Source organism: Conger conger, chromosome 17 (assembly GCF_963514075.1).
Source record: "Conger conger chromosome 17, fConCon1.1, whole genome shotgun sequence".
Lineage (NCBI taxonomy): Eukaryota > Metazoa > Chordata > Actinopteri > Anguilliformes > Congridae > Conger > Conger conger.
The window spans coordinates 24,720,362-24,740,495 of record NC_083776.1 but is presented as its reverse complement, the minus strand read 5'-3'; the positions used below and the strand labels follow the sequence as shown (position 1 = coordinate 24,740,495).

At 47.9% G+C, this 20,134-nt stretch overlaps 1 protein-coding gene across 5 annotated transcripts in view; it reads right to left on the bottom strand.

Annotated features, from left to right (window-relative positions):
* Window positions 1–20,134, bottom strand: part of LOC133117117 (amyloid-beta A4 protein-like) — a 32,642-nt gene that overhangs the window by 9,636 nt on the left and 2,872 nt on the right. For 2 of the 5 annotated variants that reach the window (XM_061227249.1, XM_061227248.1), the window contains exons 2-9: window positions 7,299–7,466; window positions 5,181–5,310; window positions 4,966–5,078; window positions 4,497–4,687; window positions 3,949–4,175; window positions 3,408–3,575; window positions 1,570–1,703; window positions 999–1,073 (exon numbers count right to left, since the gene is read on the bottom strand). In XM_061227249.1, the coding sequence (XP_061083233.1) occupies window positions 999–1,073; window positions 1,570–1,703; window positions 3,408–3,575; window positions 3,949–4,175; window positions 4,497–4,687; window positions 4,966–5,078; window positions 5,181–5,310; window positions 7,299–7,466 (1,206 nt within the window). The remainder of the gene's footprint in view (window positions 1–998; window positions 1,074–1,569; window positions 1,704–3,407; window positions 3,576–3,948; window positions 4,176–4,496; window positions 4,688–4,965; window positions 5,079–5,180; window positions 5,311–7,298; window positions 7,467–20,134) is intronic. The other 3 variants (XM_061227252.1, XM_061227253.1, XM_061227250.1) reach the window with 2 other exon arrangements.

The following is a 20,134-nucleotide window of genomic DNA, read 5'->3' as shown; positions in this document are numbered from 1 at the left end:
TGCCTATATCAAAATATTGAAGAGATCATGTTGCCTTATGCCGAAGAGGAAATGCCATTGAAATGGGTGTTTCAACAAGACAACGACCCCAAACACACCAGTAAGTGAGCATCTTGGTTCCAGACCAACAAAATTAAAGTTATGGAGTGGCCAGCCCAATCCCCGGACCTTAATCCGATTGAAAACTTGTGGGGTGACATCAAAAATGCTGTTTCTGAGGCAAAACCAAGAAATGCAGAGGCATTGTGGAATGTTGTCAAATCACCCTGGGCTGAAATACCTGTTCATAGTGCCAGAAGTCGGTCGATTCCATGCAACACAGATGTGAAACAGTTCTCAGAAACCATGGTTATACAACTAAATATTAGTTTAGTGATTCACAGGAATGCTAAATCCTGAAGATTTTTCAGTTTATAAAGTAAATATTTGAGTTTGTAAAGAAAAATGCAGACACTGCTATTTTTTTGAACAGCCCAATATTAATTTTTCTTCATTTTCTGTAAAGTAATTAAAAAATTGACACATTTTTTTTCATGTTTTGATTTAGGATATAATGTGCAGTGTTCCCAATGCATCGGAATAAAAACTATTATAAGGATTTTGAGCTTTACTCACGTTTTTAAACATACTGCTATTATTTTGAACACAACTGTATTTGTGTGTTTACAACTATAAGACCAGGGGCCTGGTTCACAAAGCAGGATTATGGACTAAACTGGACAAATGCACCCGGCAAGACCCGAGACCCTCCCAAATCCAGAACATGGACAGAAGAAAAAACAGCTGTTCTGGGTTTCACTCACTGCACAGTTATTACTTTGCATTACGTTATAGGAATTTGGCAGACGCTCTTATCCAGAGGGACGTACAACAAGTAACTGAGTAAGTACAAAGCTAACTGAGTAACTGAGTAATCCTGCTTCATGAAATGCCCTCCGGTACATAAACCTCATGAGAATGGTCATGGGTTCCTGAAGGTGTGCATGAAAGAGCCCCACCTGGATGACGGCCTTCTTGTCAGCTCGGGGCAGACTCTTAGCCTCCCGTTCGGCGTCCTCCCACTCCCTCATCACCTGGAGAGGACAGCAGAAGAAGAGTTTACAGCTTTACAAGAATAGTGTCTCAGTGACCTCCAGCCATGACTTTTAGGAGTGGCTATCTGATGGAGCATCGGTAAGCAGTCAACACTATCTGAAGACCTGGTTTTCAGTGACAGGCCATTGGTCATTTTGATAGCTAGTAGTTGCTATCAGAGGCTATGTTGAAAATACCAATTGCTTGAGGGCTGGTGCATCTTAGAAAGATCTTTGAAAGCTGTGGAATGTATCATGGGGGACAACACAACTGCGATTGTATTTCAGATCCCAATATAATACTGAAAAGAAAAGGAAAATTAAGATCCTGAATGAAAGCACACGATTGTGCAACAATACAAAAAATCCACTGGCCTTCATCTCACTGAATATCATGGGCTTAGATTTTTTAAATGTACCAGCTAAGAAACAGCAGTGATGAAAAATCATGGGTAAAATCATAACACCCCTCTCCCGAGGCCACGCCCTCCCAAACCTGAGACATCCTCTCTCTGTGCTTGGCCTCCAGACTCTCCTTGGCCTTCTGGAAGTGGGCGTGCTCATTATCGTCGCCGGGGGTCTCCAGGTAGCGGTCGACTGCGTCAGGCAGGCTGGGAGCGGTGGTAGGCACTAAAAAGGGGGGGGGGGATGATGGGTCGGGGGTGTGCAGGATGGGAGTCACAACAAGGTAAGGACAGGAGAATTCAAGAGTCAGGGGAAAGACATTTCAGTGCTGGGCCAATAGAAACCCTCTCTGCCTTGATGTAGCCTCTTCCTAAATCTCACTTCTTTCTGGTGAACCAAATCTTCCTTCCTGATCTCCTGCTCTCCACTCAGTCCTGTCTATTAGCTCCGAGTATATACAATTCCCACCCCAAATCTCCACATCTCACTGGATTCTCCATTCTTTCCCATCTCTCCCTCCCTGTATGATATCTACATGCTCTTCTCATTCCCCCGCTCGTTCCCATTGCTCCGTATCCCTTTGTCGTTTACACACCTCTCTCCATCTCTGCTCAAGGTTCATCCCTTAATCTCCAAGCTTCACTGTGAACTTTGCTGCCTTCTCACATATGTACAGACCAAGTGAGGTCACACAGCGGTTAGCACAGCAGGCAGGTAAATGAGAGCGTGAGTGACAGAGGTTAAAGGTCACGAGGAGGCGTGCGTGGGGTCAGACAGGCGGACCTATTAAGGAAATGCCCCCCTCCAGTAGAAGCAGCAGGCCAGTGTTTTCATACAGTTGAGGCCACTTCACAGATAACCAATTATGTCCCCAGCAGGAGAAAGGATTGGAGTGTCATGTGACTTAGATGGGTCATGTAAGGCCGGCTTGCCCTTAAGACGACAGGAACACCTGACTCCACTCTAAAGCAGAAGTGAAGTCTGACACAATGGGAGCTGTATTTGCCGTTGGACTTGAGCCAACGAGACAGGGATCAGCAATTCCAGGTCCAAGAACTGCTGGTTTTCCACCCTCCCTTTACCTAGGAGTCATCTATGAAGACAGTCTGGCCAATTAGTAAGACTAATTACTAGGGAGAAAAGAAAACCAGGGCTGGATTTAGATTCGAGGGGCAGAGTTGATGATCCCTGCAGTAAGGCAACGAGCCCTGGCTCCAGCAGTTCTAGGCTATGAGCCCAAAGAGTACTGCAGTTCAGGGCTCGGCCTCCCCTGCGTAAGGGCAGGGAGGTTCAGCGGGGTGGTGACGGATCAGATAAAGGGTTTTTGCAGTGTCAGTATAGGGGCTGCTGGTGCGGGACAGGGCCTCATTCTCGCACACCGCAGCACTTTCGCACAGCCGACGCGCTCCGGCGAGCCCAACCCGCTCCAGCGAGCCCAACCCGCCGGAGACTGGAGCTGCGCATGCGGGCAGCGTAGGGGGGGTCAGAGGAACAGCCACACAGGTCAGCAGAACAGGACAACACCGCACACCGCTACGCTGCTACGCCCGGCTCAGGCCTGCCGCACTACCACACATCAGGGGGGTGTTTCACCAAGCAGGATTACCGAGTTAGCTGGATAACCGCGCGGAGTAAAACCCGGAACAGCGCGTTTTAACTTCAGTCCGGTTCCACATTTGAGACAGTGCACTGGGAAGAACTCGGTCTCAGTAATACTGCTTCCTGAAACAGGGCCCAGCAGAGACATTAAGACACAGAGACCCACACACACACACCTGTGCCAGTATCAGACAGACTGAGGTTACTCACACTAGTGCTCTACAGACGGAGGGTACAGAGTGAGTAGAGTTAGTGAGACTGGTGGAGCGAGACAGGCACCCGTGTGGGAGAGACGGACCGCAGGGGGGGGCAGTCTGTCCCGGGACTTACACACACTGCTGCAGACTGACAGGCAGTACTCCTCCGACTCAAAGTTATTGCGGTTGCCCCCGCAGCCCCCGTAGATGAAGGGCGCACAGCGGCCCTCCTCTCGGTCAAAGTACCAGCGCTGCAGCATTGCACGGCATGGCCCGGTCTCTGCACCTTCCCAACACACCTCTGACGGAAGAGACACACGCACCTGAACAGCTGCAGTGGCCACAAGCTCCGGCCTTCTGCTGGGAGCCATGGCCCTTTATTCCTACTGACCTGCTCATATTGGGAGCTACAAGCCTTCATCCTACAGACTTACTATGACCTTGTATCATCTAGACCTGCTCATATTGAGAGCTAGGAGTACGACCAGCTCTCTTTGGGATCCATGGGCTTCCGTCATATAGACCTGTTTCTCATTCAGGCTTTTCCACAGCGTACAGTAGCATACTCTCTGCACTAGCTTGCTGTCAAAATCAATGTAGGAGAAACCTTGAATGGGTATGAGGGGGATGATGATTGATACCTTGTAGCCCGACCCCTCCCTCCCTCCTCATACCTCTGACCACTTCCTCCACAGACTCGGTGGTTGTGGTGGTGGTGGTTGTCATGGCGATGTTGGTGGTGTGCTCCCCGGCGTCGCGTTCATCGGTCACATCCTCGTTGTCGTCGTCGCCATCGCCATCTTCGTCGTTATCCAGGGCTTCCTCCTCCACATCCTCGTCATCCTCGCCGACAGCAGGTCCCGCCTCATCCTGCTCTGTAGGTCCCGCCTCCCGTGGCATGCTTTATTTATAGAGAGGAGAGGGTGAGTGATGAGTGTGTGGTTTAGAACTGCATGATGGGTAATGTAGTTTTGTAGAGGAATGTAGTCACACCATTATCCAGTCACAAGCTATTCCAGTGATAGACTCAAGATGGCAAGCAATTGGCAGCAGAATTTTTTGTATAATTAATACCAATATTGAATATTTAATACCACAAAATTACATACTACTGCATGTCTGAATACATTTTGTGTAAAGGGGCACCAAAAATATGCTGGTTCAGTTTTTTTGTTTGCGAGTGTTCGCCTGTTGGTTCAGTTTTTAGTTTGTGTGCGCTTACCTGTTATCGGTGTAATCGGTGTCCGGTCCGCCCCACCACACATCAGAATCATCTTCCTCCAGCTCTGCACTATCAGACTCTCGCTCCATCTCTGCAGGGCAGCAGACGAACTCCACCCCCCGGAAACGGTCAATTCCGCACGGCAATAGCATCCCATAATCATGGAGATTCATGGTGCGGTCTCCACAGGACTGTAGAAAGTGGAAACACATTTTAGTAAGTACAATCACAAAGGGCACCTGTGCTTTAAAAAAGAAAGATCACTGCAGCCAAAAGTCTGCTTTTGCAGTCTCAGGGTAGGGGGAGGGGCGTATGTAGGGGGCTTCAGCATACCTATGTGCCCGGTAGTAAAATAGTAAGTTCATTTTACATACTTGTCTCACTTGTTACTATGACCTGTGTGTGTGTGCGTGCATGTGTGTGTGTGTATGTATGTGTATGTGTATGTGTGTCTTCGAGTTCCACTCACCTCTTTGGCGACTGTGTGCCAGTGCAGGTGGCTCTCACACATGTCCATGCGCTCCTGGTGCAGGAACTTACACTTATCAGGAACCAGCAGAGCATCACTCACAAACTCCCCTACTGGAAAACACACAGAGCCGTTACCATCCCTCTGTTTCAAAGGGACATGCTGGCTCGCTCGCTCGCTCGCACGCACGCACGCACGCACGCACACACACTTACCCAGGCAGCGGTAGGGCACCACGATGTGCAGGTGACTACGACACTGCTTGCGGCCCTTCTTGCACCAGTTCCTGATGGTGACTGGCTGGTTGGCCTCCACCACGTTGGTGATCTGCAGCTCTGGGTACACCTAGAAGAGCAGAGGGGGGTGGGTCACTCCTCTTACAACTGCCATTTTACCCGCATACAGTCTCTACCTTCACAAGAGCAATCTTTTTCCTTTCTCATTCCCTCACTTCTTTTAGTCTAGCGCAGTGATCTTCATTCCTGGTCCAGAAGAGCCACATAGTCTGCTGGTTTTTGTTTTCCACCTTAATATCAGCAACCATTTCAGACCAAAGGTGAGGTGAGTTAACAACCGAGTTAATCGGTCAATAAGCGCTGGGTATCAACAAAACCCAGCAGTCCCTGCGGCTCACCAGGACCAGGAGCGAGGACCACTGGTCTAGCATGCCCTTCGATGCCCAGGAAGCCACACGGCTTCAAAACAAGTAGAAACGCACACCGTGCACAGGCTGAGCTGCACAGTCACGGCACTGGAGCGCTACAGTACAGATGAGGCAGGTTGACTAAGTTGAGGCTAAGCCTCCCTAAGCTTTGATAATCCCCTGAGCCCAAACCCAGTACATGCACTAGACTTAGCAGAAGTTTTCTCAGGAGGAATGTACACTGAGGGACATGGCATTTACCCGCAGACAGAATGGAAGATGATTTAAAAAGAATACTTTTATCTGGTGAATGCGTTTCTGAAAATACCTCAAGGTGAAATTCCAGTTACATGGCAATACTCCGATTTCACAGTTCTCTGTACTGACAAATGCCATTGTTTGGTGGATTTGAACTCTACAAGGAAAATGTGTTAGATACTTGTAGAAAGCCTGTAAATTTGTGCATATTGCCTGGGGACAGCTTGGCCTACATTATATGACATGGCTTTGCACTGAAACGATACTTCAAACTTGACAGTCATTCACACTATAGTTGTAGTACAGGACTTTATAATGTTCCCATTCTAGAAGCAGCTGCCCCTGAAAACCGATGGAGAAATAATTTAGAAGCACATGTGCTAATTGGAATGCATTAATGTATTCCTAACTTAGGGGCACATAAACATTTTCAGAAGAGTGTTAGTGCAGAGCCCTGTATTATTTGCCGTAGAATGTAGAGTATTTAATGCATTACAGTTTTGACCTCCTGTGACTTCATGAAATTGCTCATAATAGTAGGGGTAAGGAACAGAGGAACTGAGTAACAAAATAGATTCATGACTACAATTGCTGTGCAAAAAAAGAACTGGGAAATTTGAAGAGCCTTAACCAGAGAAAAACAAGCTCATGTACAAATCAACAACAACCACTGCAACCTTACATCATGCTTGCGTTTATTTAATAGGAGACACTCTTCTATTTTCGTTTGCATCACCATCTGTAGCACCATGACATGCAATTAAATTACAGGATTTATTTTCATTCCAGACATTTGTGTTATGGAAAAATATAGATTATGAAAAATGAGTATGACTTCAGTCAGTCCAGGTCAGCTTGTACTTATAGATTCCTATACATCTCAGGCCTTGGACAGATGTGGAAACGAAGTCATGAGATTCAGGCTGTGCTGGTGTTTAAATGTTAAACTTGGTGTAAGGCCTGGTATTACCACTCTACTCTCAGTCTCAGGTCTCCTCTCATCACATCTTACCCTCCATCTCCATCTCAATCTCTTCTCCCTCTCTCCCCCACCATCTCCTCTCCCTCTCCCTCTCTCCCTCTCCCCCACCATCTCCTCTCCCTCTCTCCCTCTCCCCCACCATCTCCTCTCCCTCTCTCCCTCTCCCCCACCATCTCCTCTCCCTCTCTCCCTCTCCCCCACCATCTCCTCTCCCTCTCTCCCTCTCCCCCACCATCTCCTCTCCCTCTCCCCCACCATCTCCTCTCTCCCTCTCCGTCTCTCCCTCTCATCCTCTCTCCCTCTCCCCCACCATCTCCTCTCCCTCTCCCTCTCTCTCCCTCTCCCTCTCTCCCCCACCATCTCCTCTCCCTCTCTCCCTCTCCCCCACCATCTCCTCTCCCTCTCTCCCTCTCTCCCTCTCTCCCTCCCTCCCCTCCCCTCCCCTCCTACCTCCTGGCAGTACTGGAGGATGCCCTCCTTGGAGCCGATGCAGCTCTTGGTGCCGGTTGGGTCTGACTCCCACTTGCCGCTCTGTACGTTGATGTGCATGTTCAGTTTCCCACAGAACATGGCAACTTGAGGCTCCGCCAGCAAGCCCAGCGAGCCATCTGTGGGCACCTGGAGAAAGAGAGGGGAGAGAAGGGGGAGAGGGAGATAAAGACATGAAAAGGTGCAATACAAGTATGAGAACATGAAGAAGTTTGACTGGCAGGATGTGCACTGATAGAATTGCATGCTGGGCCCAGCTTTCTGAAATCTCACGGTGGTGTTGGTGCTGAAAGAAAAAGGACCTCATACCTACAGTGAAAAATAAGTAAAGATCTTTGATCTTCTGGGCTGTTTTACATCTACTGGTCCTGGGGCTTATTGGTAAGGTTATTGAAATCATAAACTCCAGCAGGTACTAGGACATTTTGTTTGACCAGTGAGCAAATTTGGAGATGGGATAGGCCCATGCTCAGAAATAAAAGGGTCATTTGACCCCGCAAAAGAAATTCATGAGCTCTCAAACTCTAAATCTGGCCCCCACGCTTCCGCCTTGAGTCACTGGGAACTCTGACATACGTCACGGCGGAAGGGTCAGGTCCACAGTGACAGCAGGAGCGGATGCTGTCAGTAACGGCTCGTCAGCACTGTCACTCGCTCTCAGACTAATGACGTGACAGCCTGCAGCAATGAGCCATAGACCTGGGGGGGGGGGGGGGGGGGGGGGGGTACATAGCAAGCACGATTACCGAGTCAGCCGAATAACTGCGCCCGGAACAGATCTTTTTACTTCAGTCCATGTTCCAGATGTGGGAGGGTTCTGGATTTTACTCATTGCAGTGATTCAGCCAACACAGATCTGGGCCTGGTATTATGATACAGGATTACTAAAAGTCTGCATTAGTCAGTGCTTTGACAATGCTGCATGTACACCGCGGCTAACCAGGTCTGTCAGTGCTGCTCATAGAGCTCATGTAGACGGGTTTGCGTTCTTTTGTACTGAAAGTTGCTCGGGAAGGTACACCTGTAAAATGAGCATTTAGTGATTCTTGTGCACAATATAGTGCACAAGAATCACAAAATACATCCGTTAGCAACAGAAATGGTAAAGAATCACAGAGCAGATCTCAGTCAGCAACAGTGGCAGTAACGAATCACAGAGCAGATTTCAGTTGGCAACAGTGCCAGTAACCAATCACAGAGCAGATTAGCATCAGCAACAGTGCCAGGGAGCCAATCAAAGGGAGACTGATCCACCATCTCAGCCCCACACGCCCGCAGAGGCAAACACTTCTCTCTTGACGTCAACAGCACCACTATCAGAAAAGTGTTTTTCCTCCCGTCCTTTCTGTCACCACTTCATTGCCAACAACAACACAAAAAACAGGCAAACATAACCAACGATAAGGAGTTTGCCGACTGCAAAGATAAATAACTAAATTTACCCGTGTGCTCTCACAAAACTCATTTTTCCCGTTTCTGTCTCTGTATAATTTAAACATATCTGTTAAAATCTGTAAAATTACTTATATACAGTAAAAAGATGATGTGCCTTGCCCTGCCAATGGTGGACATTTGGTGAATTATTTTATGACCCAGCACTCATTCTCCATAATCAAGGAAGATTCGGTGATCCAGAGATATGGCACTGCAAATCAAGACTCAGGGCTATTTTCCCAGCAACACTAACCCGTGCATTACTGACTGTGGTTATTTGAAACACTACAAGTGATAAAAAGGTACAGTATTTCCCTTTAATTACCAATATACCCTTGCACTGTTATACCCATGTATAAGGCTCATCTGATGATCAGACTACGGGCCCCAGTATCCCACCATCCAACATGCCCGACGTAAACAGCGGAGTCGTTCAGGTTGCCGAAAGGGAAGACATCGCAGCTGAAAATTCGACAGACTTTTTGACCCAGCTTCCGCTCCCTGACGTCTCACCAGGGGGGGGCGCTCCAGAACCCCCTGCTGTCGTCACCGGGCTAAATTAAACACCCCCCGCCTACACACACAAGGACACTTCCTCAGGGAGTGACGGGGACTATAATTAGGGCCAATTAAGTGGGAGGCGCATTTCCTGATAGTCACGGCGTAGAGGAGGAGGAGGGCTAACAGGTGTGGAGACTTGTCACTGTACGGGGAGGGAGGAGGGAGGAGGGGGGAGGGGGGAGGGGGGGCTCCTGCTCCCAGTGGCTCTGCTGTGCAGCACAATGGAGTCTCTGGAGCCCAGAGATTTTTACAGCAACAAAACAACTGAACAGAGACAGATGCTGTCATGGTTGAGTAGACAGAGCGAGAGAGCAATTTTAGTTCTATTATTCATCAGTACTATCTATTTTTATCACTGATTATGATCATTTGTAGTAGTAGTAGCAGTAGTAGTAGTACCAGTAGTAGCAATAGCAATCATCTTCATCTTTTATCACTTTCGTATAATATTCTTTTGCACAATTTTTGCAAGATACAGTATATTTAAAAATGTAAAAAATAAGGTGTTGTGGCAGGAAGGAGAATCTAGGCCAGATTTTCTTATTGTTGAGTTACACTGTCTTAGTACAGTGCCCTAGTTCACTTCAGCCAACATCAAGGAGACAGACATGCAAACACACACATGCACGCACACACACACACACACACACACACACACCACACACCACACATCTATTTAGAGTGCCAGGCTGCACCAATCCCTCTTTCCTTGCCCTGTTCCATAAACCGCGTTAATCTGTACAGAGTAAAAAAACCATGACGTAACCCAAAAAACAACCATTCCTTTCAGCCTTACGCAACCTAGCACTAATGTTACTGCTTTTATCATATGGGATGTGCAGACAGGTGGCAGCACTGAGCCAATGGTCAATGCACAAACAGAACAGACAACAGAGCACCTCCCCTCCCCCACCACAGACCGGCCGTGAGTGTGTGTGTGTGTGTGTGTGTGTGTGTGTGTGTGCGCCTGCAGCTTGGTATCTCTGCGCACAAGAGCGTGTTCTTTTGTGCCGTGTCAGCACGTGCAGCGTTAACGTGTTTGTGTGTGCACATGTTTGCGAGTGTTAAAAATAAAGGTTGTTGTTGTTTTTTTTTTTTTTTTTGTTCGGGGCTTACGTAGGAAGAGAGAGGTGGGCAGAACGACAGTCAAAGACTTCTTTGTGCCAGGGCGTGAGCGCAGACAAAGGAGAGGTCACAGGGAAAATGGGAGTGCGATGACGGACGGCCCAACAGGTCACCGCGGATACAAAAGACAGAGACACAGGAAGGGAGAAAGGTGGGGATGGGAATAAAGGCCTGAAAGATAACGGACGTGTTCAGGGGTACATGAGGTCAACAGCACACAAGCTCACGTGTTTGTGTATGGTACGGTATGGGATGGGCATGCAGGTTATCAGCAGGATTGGTGAAGAGAATCCAGCAGACTGTGACGTTCAATACTCTCTAAACGCTGTGTGACAGAAACTTCAGATGCTCTGAGAGACCCATCTTCAGACGGCACACACAAACCTGAGCTCCATTTCCCTTTTGCCATCGTTTGCTCTCCTTCCCTATCTCACTCGCACTCGCACACGCGCACGCACACGCACACGCACGCACGCACGCACACACACGCACGCACGCACACACAAGCACGCACACACACACACACGCACACACACGCACACACACGCACACACACGCACACACACGCACACACACGCACACACACGCACACACACAAAATGAAGCCAATGAAGCTTTTACAGTGAGACTCAATACCTCTCCTCACAGTGCTGTGGAAGTGTGGAAAGTAAGTTCTGTACTGGGCAGACACTCCCGATGGCAGCCCCAGGAGGAGAGGCTGACCAGGGGGAGACTGGACACGTCCCTGCCACAGTAAACACACTCAAACGCATGCTCACAGTAGCATGACTGCTTTATGGGAAAAATCCCAGCAAGCCCTGTGATTGCAGGTCAGCCATGACTTCCCATGCCCCCGGGGCCCTGATGAAAAACTTCCTCCAGCCAGCGAAACGGATGAACCCCGGCGTGTCATCGATCGACAGCAGGCAGAAGCTGTCCGCCGCTGCGGTGACCCGCCATCTGGTCTGGACTCCGCCGCACGGTGCACAGCTGCGGGCCAGGCAGCGATTGGACAGATGATTGAGGCACGCCGATCGGAGCCGGACGTCTGAACACGGACACGGCCGTCCCCACTGCGGGGACAGGTCCACCGCCCACGTGATACACAGGGCCTGGGTGACAGCTGGACCCCATCGGCTCTGCCCACACGGATTAACACACGCACCCCGGGGAGGTCCCACAGCATTAACACCACTCGCGGCCTGTGCATCTTCCCCCCGTCTCTGTCTCTCTCTGTCTCTCTCCGTCTCTCTCCGTCTCTCTCCGTCTCTCTCCGTCTCTCTCCGTCTCTCTCTGTCTCTCTCTCGCTTGCTTCTGTACAAGCCTGCAGGAAGACTGGAAATTAATACTGCAGAGAGAAAGGGAGGGAATTAAATGTGTAGACAAAAAGGGTCTTCTTGGAGTGCAGGAAAGCGGGGAAATGGAGGGAGGTGAGAGTAAATGTCGGACAGAGCAGAGACACGGAGTGGCATGTCTGGAGCAGCCTGTGAGCGGCACAGCTGGCCGTTCATTACAGCAGCTCACTGGCCACCCAATGCATTATGGGTGCAATCCTCAGCGCTTTCTGACATCGACCGTAATGTCCAATACTCAAAGGGCCAGTTTCACAGACAGATTTAGTTTAGTCTTGGACTAAATTGAATTTTGCATGGGGAATCTCCATTCAAAATTGAATTTAGTCTAGGACTAGGCTCAATCTGGGTTTATGAAACCGACCCCAATATTTCTACCGTAGCTCTCTTTTTTATTAATGTATTTTTCTTATTTAACCTTTATTTTACCAGGAACGTGAGATACACGGAAAACCTGGCCAACAGGCAGCACAATCCCCTTCAGACTCTGAATGATGAAGGACCAGCCTCCTCTGCACTGTCTGCTAGCTCCAGAAAAGCTCATTTGCATCTGTCAAAATCACACACAGCATGATGCACACGAGCAGATGGATTCAGCACATTAGGCTGCTCAATCATCTGCTCCAAGGCCTGGTCTGGTCTGGAGCGATGCTGGTGGGTGTGGAGATCAGCTTTATGATTGGCCTGCTCGTCTTTACGACAGGCAGGTCTTGAGGAAGGCCAGTCGGTCCCGAAATCTTTCAGCCCGTGGAGCGGAAATTATGAGCCTCGGAGTCTCGAGCTTCACACGTTGCAAGGTCAACACAACAACATCGTACATATTTCATTATGACCGATTGCTGGGGACTGTTGGCCATGTTGCATGGGATAGGTTCTGGTCCACGGACCAGTGTTTGGGGACCACGGGCCTACGCCATACTGGACTGTGCTGAACATCCCCTGTCACAGGGAGTTTGAACTTCTACGCTCAGTCCTTAGACACAAGGTCTGATTTACTTTAGATTTTTAGCATGGGCTAAACCTTTTAGAACCCATAAAACTATTAACACAACCAGTGACTGGAGCAAACCAAATGCCGTCCCCAATCATCGGGTCACGTTAATGGTTTTGCAAGTGCTAAAAGGTTTCGCATACGATGAAGGTCTTAGTAAATCAGACCCATCGAGTCCCCTCTTAGAGGACTAAATGATTCAAGGTCACTTATTCATACGGCAATTAGCAGGCTGAATTTGTGCATGTGATCTTTTGCACTTAAGCACTTTGGTACTTGATGATCTGCTCACTCTCCATTTTATGCGATCTGTACACTGTGTGGTTTTAGCTGATGTCGTGTTTTTATATATTTGTGCATTCGTCTTTTATGGTTTTTAGATCATCGTGCCGGAATGTTCTAATAATATGCTCTGTACTGTGGAGCCTGGCTGCAGTTGAATCTCCCCTTGCGGGGCAATAAAGATTTGATTCGATTTGAATCGAGGGGGGGTAAATCAGGAGTGTGGGCAGCTGTGGCTGGCTCCCTGCTGGCGTTCTCTGTCCCCTGGCTGCAGATGCTGCTGACACCGCTTGCTCTACATTAACATTCCCAGCACTCAACACAGACAGACCCACAAGTGCGTGTCTTAATAACCCACGTCTCCAGCCTCAAGGGAATGGTCGGGGGGGGGGGGGGGTTGAATTCAGGAGGAAAGTGAAGGTGGGGGGTGGCAGCAGGGTGGCTAATACCACAAATGCAGCCAAACAGAACACAGGGATACGCATACATCTCCCATAAACCGGTCTGCGCCGCTGCGTTAGCACGTTAGCGCACGTCCTCCGTCGCTAACGTTTGACGAAAACAAACGGTCATGACAGAAGAGTCGAGGGCAGTTCTGACGGCCCCCGCCGCACTCCTTTGTCTGAAAATCCGAAGCCTTGTCTCTTAGCAACACCCCTCGCACGCCCCTTCAACCGCTGGCCCAGTTCACCGAGTCACGTGACCCTCGGTCTCGTGAGGAGGCGCTCACAGAGCATGCTCAGAGCACACAATGGATCCAGTGTCGAACCTCACGTCCCTCATCCCACGATCCACTCTGTTAATAGGATGCAAACGAACATGCACACAGACAGACAAACATACAGGCAGTCATACAGACAGGCACACAGAGAGGGGCAGGATGTGGAGAACCGGCCAAAGGCAATGAAAGGAAGCAGAGAAAGGAAAGAGAAAGAGGAGAGTGTGTGGGAAGCAGAGAAGGAGGGCACTTTCACACCTAGCTCACTTGACCAGCCATTTCAGGGAGGTCTGGCACATTCGGAGCTATATGTGAACACCTCCCACAGCGACATTATCATGCAGGGCTCTGCAATGCCACTGCAATGCCAATCCCTCAAATATGTTTGCGGCATGAAAGCAAACTGTTCAAATGGAAAGCATCCATTGAACAAGGGGAGAAAACTGGAGCTTGGATCGGGCGTTATGCCCTTGCCTCAGACATATCGTCCTCTCAAGATGTCGCTCATGAATGCTTCTCAAAGGGAGAGCTCTCCGCAGATAAGAGGCGACAGCACTGCAGCTCGCCAAGTAAGGCAGACGTGCAAATGATATGGGTGATGAATGAGAGCGAGTGAGAGAGAGAGAGAGAGAGAGAGAAAGAAAGACAACAAAAATAAAGAGAGCTGTAAAAACCATACTGCAGTCACTGGTCTCCATAGCAATCTCAAAAAGAGAAAAGAAATAAAGAGGTATGACAGTGCAGATGTGGAGGGGGAGAGAGAGAGAGAGAGAGAGAGAGAGAGAGAGAGAGGGGGGGGGGGGGGGGAGTGGAGAGGCTGGATGTTATAAGCCATGACAGAGTCTATCCGTGTCACCTGCCATCACAGCTAACCTGTTCATTTTCATCCCTCGTTCTGTATGGCGGCCGACTCTCGACTCATATACAAGCCAGATCTTCCCAAGCAGTCAGGCGTTTCATTTCTAAAATGGCGCTACTCATCTTTTTCCGTTACCCTCTCTGAACCAAATGGAAAAATACATGAGGAGGGTGGACTAGACAGTCTCCTTTATTAAAATCCATTCTGGACATTTCCAAACCACACGGAAACGGTCACAGACCACTCTGATGGAGTACGTACAAGAACGTATTAGGCGATGTTCTACTCCCAGTTATTTATCAGATACAGCAATACGTAGTGTTTCTGAACAAAAACGATCAAGCCAGCACTCCACACAATCATATGCTGTTTTTATATTTGTGTATAAAAACAACATTCATAAACCATGATTTCAAGCTGTGAAGAAACCATTTTTATCAGTAAACATGATTTTTTTTTTTTTCCTATTGGAAAGTAAATGATGAATTTGTGAAATTAGAAACGGCAAGAACAGAAAGCGGCAGTCTGGGAAGAGGAGAGTTGGATGGAGTAAGACATTAGCCACATTTCCATTACGCCCAAACATATTCGCCTGGCGCGGACTGCTCAAATTTGTTGGAAAAAAAAGGAGGGGGGGGGGGGGGGGGGGCGGGATGCGATTTCTGCTAGCTCCTCCACATCTTGCAGGCTCAAAGTAATCATCCGTACAAGATGGATTTTCCGCATGAAACGTTTCGTTCACATTGCAACTGCCGTCATTGGGCTTGATGCATTTTCAAGGCGGCAGTCGCAACGTTGGTCTAGCGCTTTTTTTCCACACAAATCTTTGTGTGTAAAATGCCAGTTTCAATGAAGCGCATCGCAAGACATTTTCGGCCGACAAGCTACATACATTCGCGCTAATGGAAACGTCACTTTGACAGTTACACCGCGAGAATTCCTTCGCTTCACGTTTGTGGCCGCCTGTATTTCGTCTCCATCTCCTTCTCATTACCCGCTTCTTTCTGCAGAAACCACACACCGCTGCAGACACCGATCATCACGCCAGACCTCTAATCATCCTCAGACGCCTCAAATCTATGTAGAGCAGTGGTCTCAAACTCAGAGCCATGGAGGGGCCGTGTGTATACTAGTTCTTATTCCTGCTTCAGATCTGGATTATATTATTAGTTCAATTATTTGCTCAATTAGGGCTGTAGATTTGAACATAGTGCATAGTGAAATGTGTTCTGTGCAAATGCAGTTAACTGCATATGGCTAAATGAGTAATTGGAAATCAATTAAGGCTGCATTAATGGGAATGACATTCTGCATTCCGCATTCACACAGCCCCCCATTTCAATGAGTTTGAGACCACTGGTATAGACTATCCGCTTGATTTTGGTTGCTTCTTGAAATGAATCCTGTAAATGTGGTAAAAACATTGGTTGACCTCTTCTGGTGGAGGCACCACATATTACAGTTCACACACAGCTCCTGCAGGAACCACCGTGACTCTGAGAAGAAACTGTTACTGTGTTAGTAACACATCAGAGTCACCAGAACATTAAAGATGATTATTATAGGCCAATAACCATGATTCACAAATTAAGCTGTTTTTATTCATTCATAGGAAACATAACAGTTAAAAAAATAATAATAAATAAAAATAAAAACTATTGCACATTAGCAAATATCCACACTATTCCCAGTTTGTCATAATGGACTTCTTACTACATTACAAATATGCCTTGAAGCTTAATGATTTACTTATGCATTTTCAAGAAGGAACTGGAAGGTTCCTGTAACTGAGGTGCCTGGGGGGCATTTCAAACAGCAGGATTATGGAGCTGGGTCTGGATAAGGTCAGAGTAAACCCCAGAACCCTTCCAAAACTGGAACATGGCCTGAAGTAAAGACAGCCGTTCTGGGGTTTACTCTGACCTTATCCAGCTAATTCCATAATCCCGCTTCGTGATGCACCTCCCTGCTAATAGTTCACGGCTGTTTTCGTATTCCTACTTTTCCCATGCCTGAAATATATAAATAAAATAATCAACACATTGACCCTCTTGAAGGATAAATACAGCATTGGCAACAATGCAGATTGTTTCGATTGTTGCCAAATGCAGACCATTTCTCAGGTTATCTAGCTGGCCCATTGGGAAAAGAAAGCCTGAAAAAGCTCTGCCTATGCCTGCATGTGGTTTCCTATAAACAAAATCCCGTAACTTCCTCTCCGTTCCCTGAGAAATACATTCAATAAGCCCATACAGTATAATGCCTTGAAATCAGAGTTTCATAAATCCTCAACTCAGTTGAGGATTTAGCAATGTGGTTAAAGCTATGCGCGATGTGTATTTAGTATTTACATAAGAAGTTAGTTAAGTCATGACCCAAAGCAATATCCCCCTCTATTTAATCACATAAAAAAATCATATTGGCCTATATAAAAGGCCCAACTATCAGACAACTGGTCATAAAGTCCATGTACAGGAATGCAGGTAGTGCCGTTTGTATTGGCCAGAGCTTTTTGCCAAATGCCCATAAGATTTTATTGGTCAGAGCTTTGTGCCAAATGCCAGAAAGTCCCTCCCCTGGTTCAGTCTGCCCTCTGAACACTTCCACACCCTGATGTGTAGATTGGAAATACCATTTCATTTCATTTCATCCCCTTGGTCTGTTCCGATAAGCACGATTCCCGCCCTTTTTCCTCCCGGCCCAGTTAGGGGTATGTGGATTTCCTCCATCTGTATTTTGTTTTTGTGTCAAGCTTGAACCAATCAAAAAAATGCCTGCTGTTGGCCTAGTTACAAGCAGGCTAGGGGCATAGTTAATAGACATTAGAATGGCGGTACAAAAAATATTGTTAAGAAAGGGCAGTAGTGCTGCTTGACGTTTTCCTGTATCACTGGTTATCAGTGCTCAAATTCTTCCTCCGAAGCAACAATTGTTTATTAATACTTTGTGTGTATGGCTTATGGCAGTATGACTTATGGGTATCATGATAAAGTATATACGATAGATCAGCCCTCACAATTATTACACAATTATTAATTATTAAGCTTGAGAAGACCTTTTTTTTTTTCTTCTCCTTTATGACCTTTAAAACTACTTCTTTCCCTGCACAACCCAGAGTCTCTTCAGCTCTGTACAAGTAATGGCGTCTGGAAGACAGCACGAAGGCGGAAGACGCGGAGGTCACGGCTGGAGAATTAAACGGCAGGTGGTGGGAAATGAAGCCCTGCAGGGCTGGAGATATGTGATGTCTGCCTGCGATAAGGCTCCGCCTCCCACTAAAACAAGAGGGGAGGATGATTCAGGTAAGACAGTGAAGTGTGCCACCTCCTCCCCCCCCCCCCTCCTCCTCTCCTCCTCCTCCTCCTCCTCCTCCTCCTCCTCCTCCCCCCCGCCCGAAACCACAACGTGCCTGCCTGCCTGCCTGCCTGCCAGGGGCAACCCAAATCTGTTCCACAGAGGACAGTGTGTACACAGTGACGTCATCCCCTTGAGTCCAGATAATAGAACGATTAGTAGCCCAAGTTGTGAAAGACGCCTATGTCTTTAGAGCAGCCTGCAAGCCGCCTGCTTTGTGAGAGAGTCGTATCTGCTTCAGCCAATGGGGTTACACACAGAAGGAGGGGGGGGGGGGCTCAGAAACAAACTCGCCAAGCCAATGGCACTTACACACCCCCTCCCCACACACACACACACACACACACACACACACTTTCACAATCCCGCAGAGAGGTGGGAGCTCTGTAACTCCTTCCTGATCCTTCATCCCAACCATCTCCACTTTACATAACAACGCATCTCTAATGAGCCTCCTTCTGTCAAGTAATTGATCAAAGCTCCTCCTACAACTGGAATTTGTCTCCATGACGATGGCAGTTTCTGTGTGCGTGTGTCTGGAATCTGTTCCCCAAAATGGAGGCATCACCCTGACCTGCCCCTGACCTTCACAGTCACAATAAGGACCATAAAAGCAGCAACGCCACCCGTCTCTCAAACCAAGTGCAAGGCATTGTGGGATGTTAGGACACCATACGCCTCAAATGTATAACCATGCAGAAATATTAAATGCTCTACAGTCAGACTTGATATGCGAGGCATACATCTCGATGCATAAACACCTTACAGTCTCTCCCTCTCTCTCTCACCCACACACACACAGAAGGAACAATCAACAAGTGAACAGGTAAAACCTACCCAAATGAGTAGCAATGTTACCCCTGGAGCCCTGATCATATTCCCACAAAACTGGCTCTACATGTCTGGAGACTTAATCCTTTGCATTCCTGGCCCAATCAGGTTCCCCACGTCATCACTGCAAAAATAATAATAACAATCTACCCTCTCAAGAGGCCTACCTGGGCAAATAAAGGTCAAATAATGACTAGGCCTCCAGGGACATTCACAGACAGGATGGGTGGAGGCAGGGGGCATATTTTTATTGTCCAACTGAGAGGAATAGCAGCTGATGCCCCCTAACCCAGGAAATAAAAGCCGGAAACAGAGCAGAGACATAAATACCCCTCCACCCAAAACAATTCCCTCTCTCAGGCGGCTCCAATTACATGGCAGACACCAGAAGCACAACAGAGCTGCTCCAGACTGGTACACAAACCCTAACCGCAAACTCTACCTCTAGCTCAGACCCTAACCCCAAACTCTACCTCTAGCTCAGACCCTAAGTTCAACACTAAGCCTCACCCCTGCCAGAGAACCAGCCTGGACCCAAAAATGTTACATCACAGGCGTTAAACTTCAGTCCTGGACAGCCACGGTGTCTAGTAGTTTTTGGGGTGTTCGACACCAGTTGTTAATTTAGGCCCAGGTCATTAATTGGGTAAAGAATCCATACACCTTGTTCTCAAGGCCTTTGTTGGCAGCCCATTAGAAAAAAAATGGAAGAGACCTGCAGACACTTGCAACATCCTGTTTGACACTGCTGTGTTAGACCAATGATACTCAAATCTAACCCACAATGCCAGTGGTTCCCACTCCTCCCCTCTAATCAGGATTAGATCCCTTGTCAATTACATGCATTAATCGATGAATTAACTATCGGATAGAAAAGAAAAGCAATAGTATTGCAGGCATACAAATTTGAGTATTCCTGCATTAGACCGTCAAATAGAGATTACAGTTAACCTTACCCTTCCTTCAGTGACCACAAACCACATAAGGCTTCACCACAACCAAAGGAAACTGCAATACACCACACACACACGCACACAACACTGCAAGGTATTTATTAAATGATCCACTGGACACAGTGGCTAAGCGGTGACAAGGTTGTCATGGTAACAGGTGCAGGACTGCATGGACAGAGGAGATAAGCAGACACCGCTCACCCACTGACAGACTACTGACATCTGCACCTCCCTCCCCTGCCCGGTAACAGACTGCAGAATGCCCCACACTGTGCCGTCACAGCCACACCTGTTATGGCTGTAGTCACCACCAGCGTCACACCCCAGGGAAAAGAAT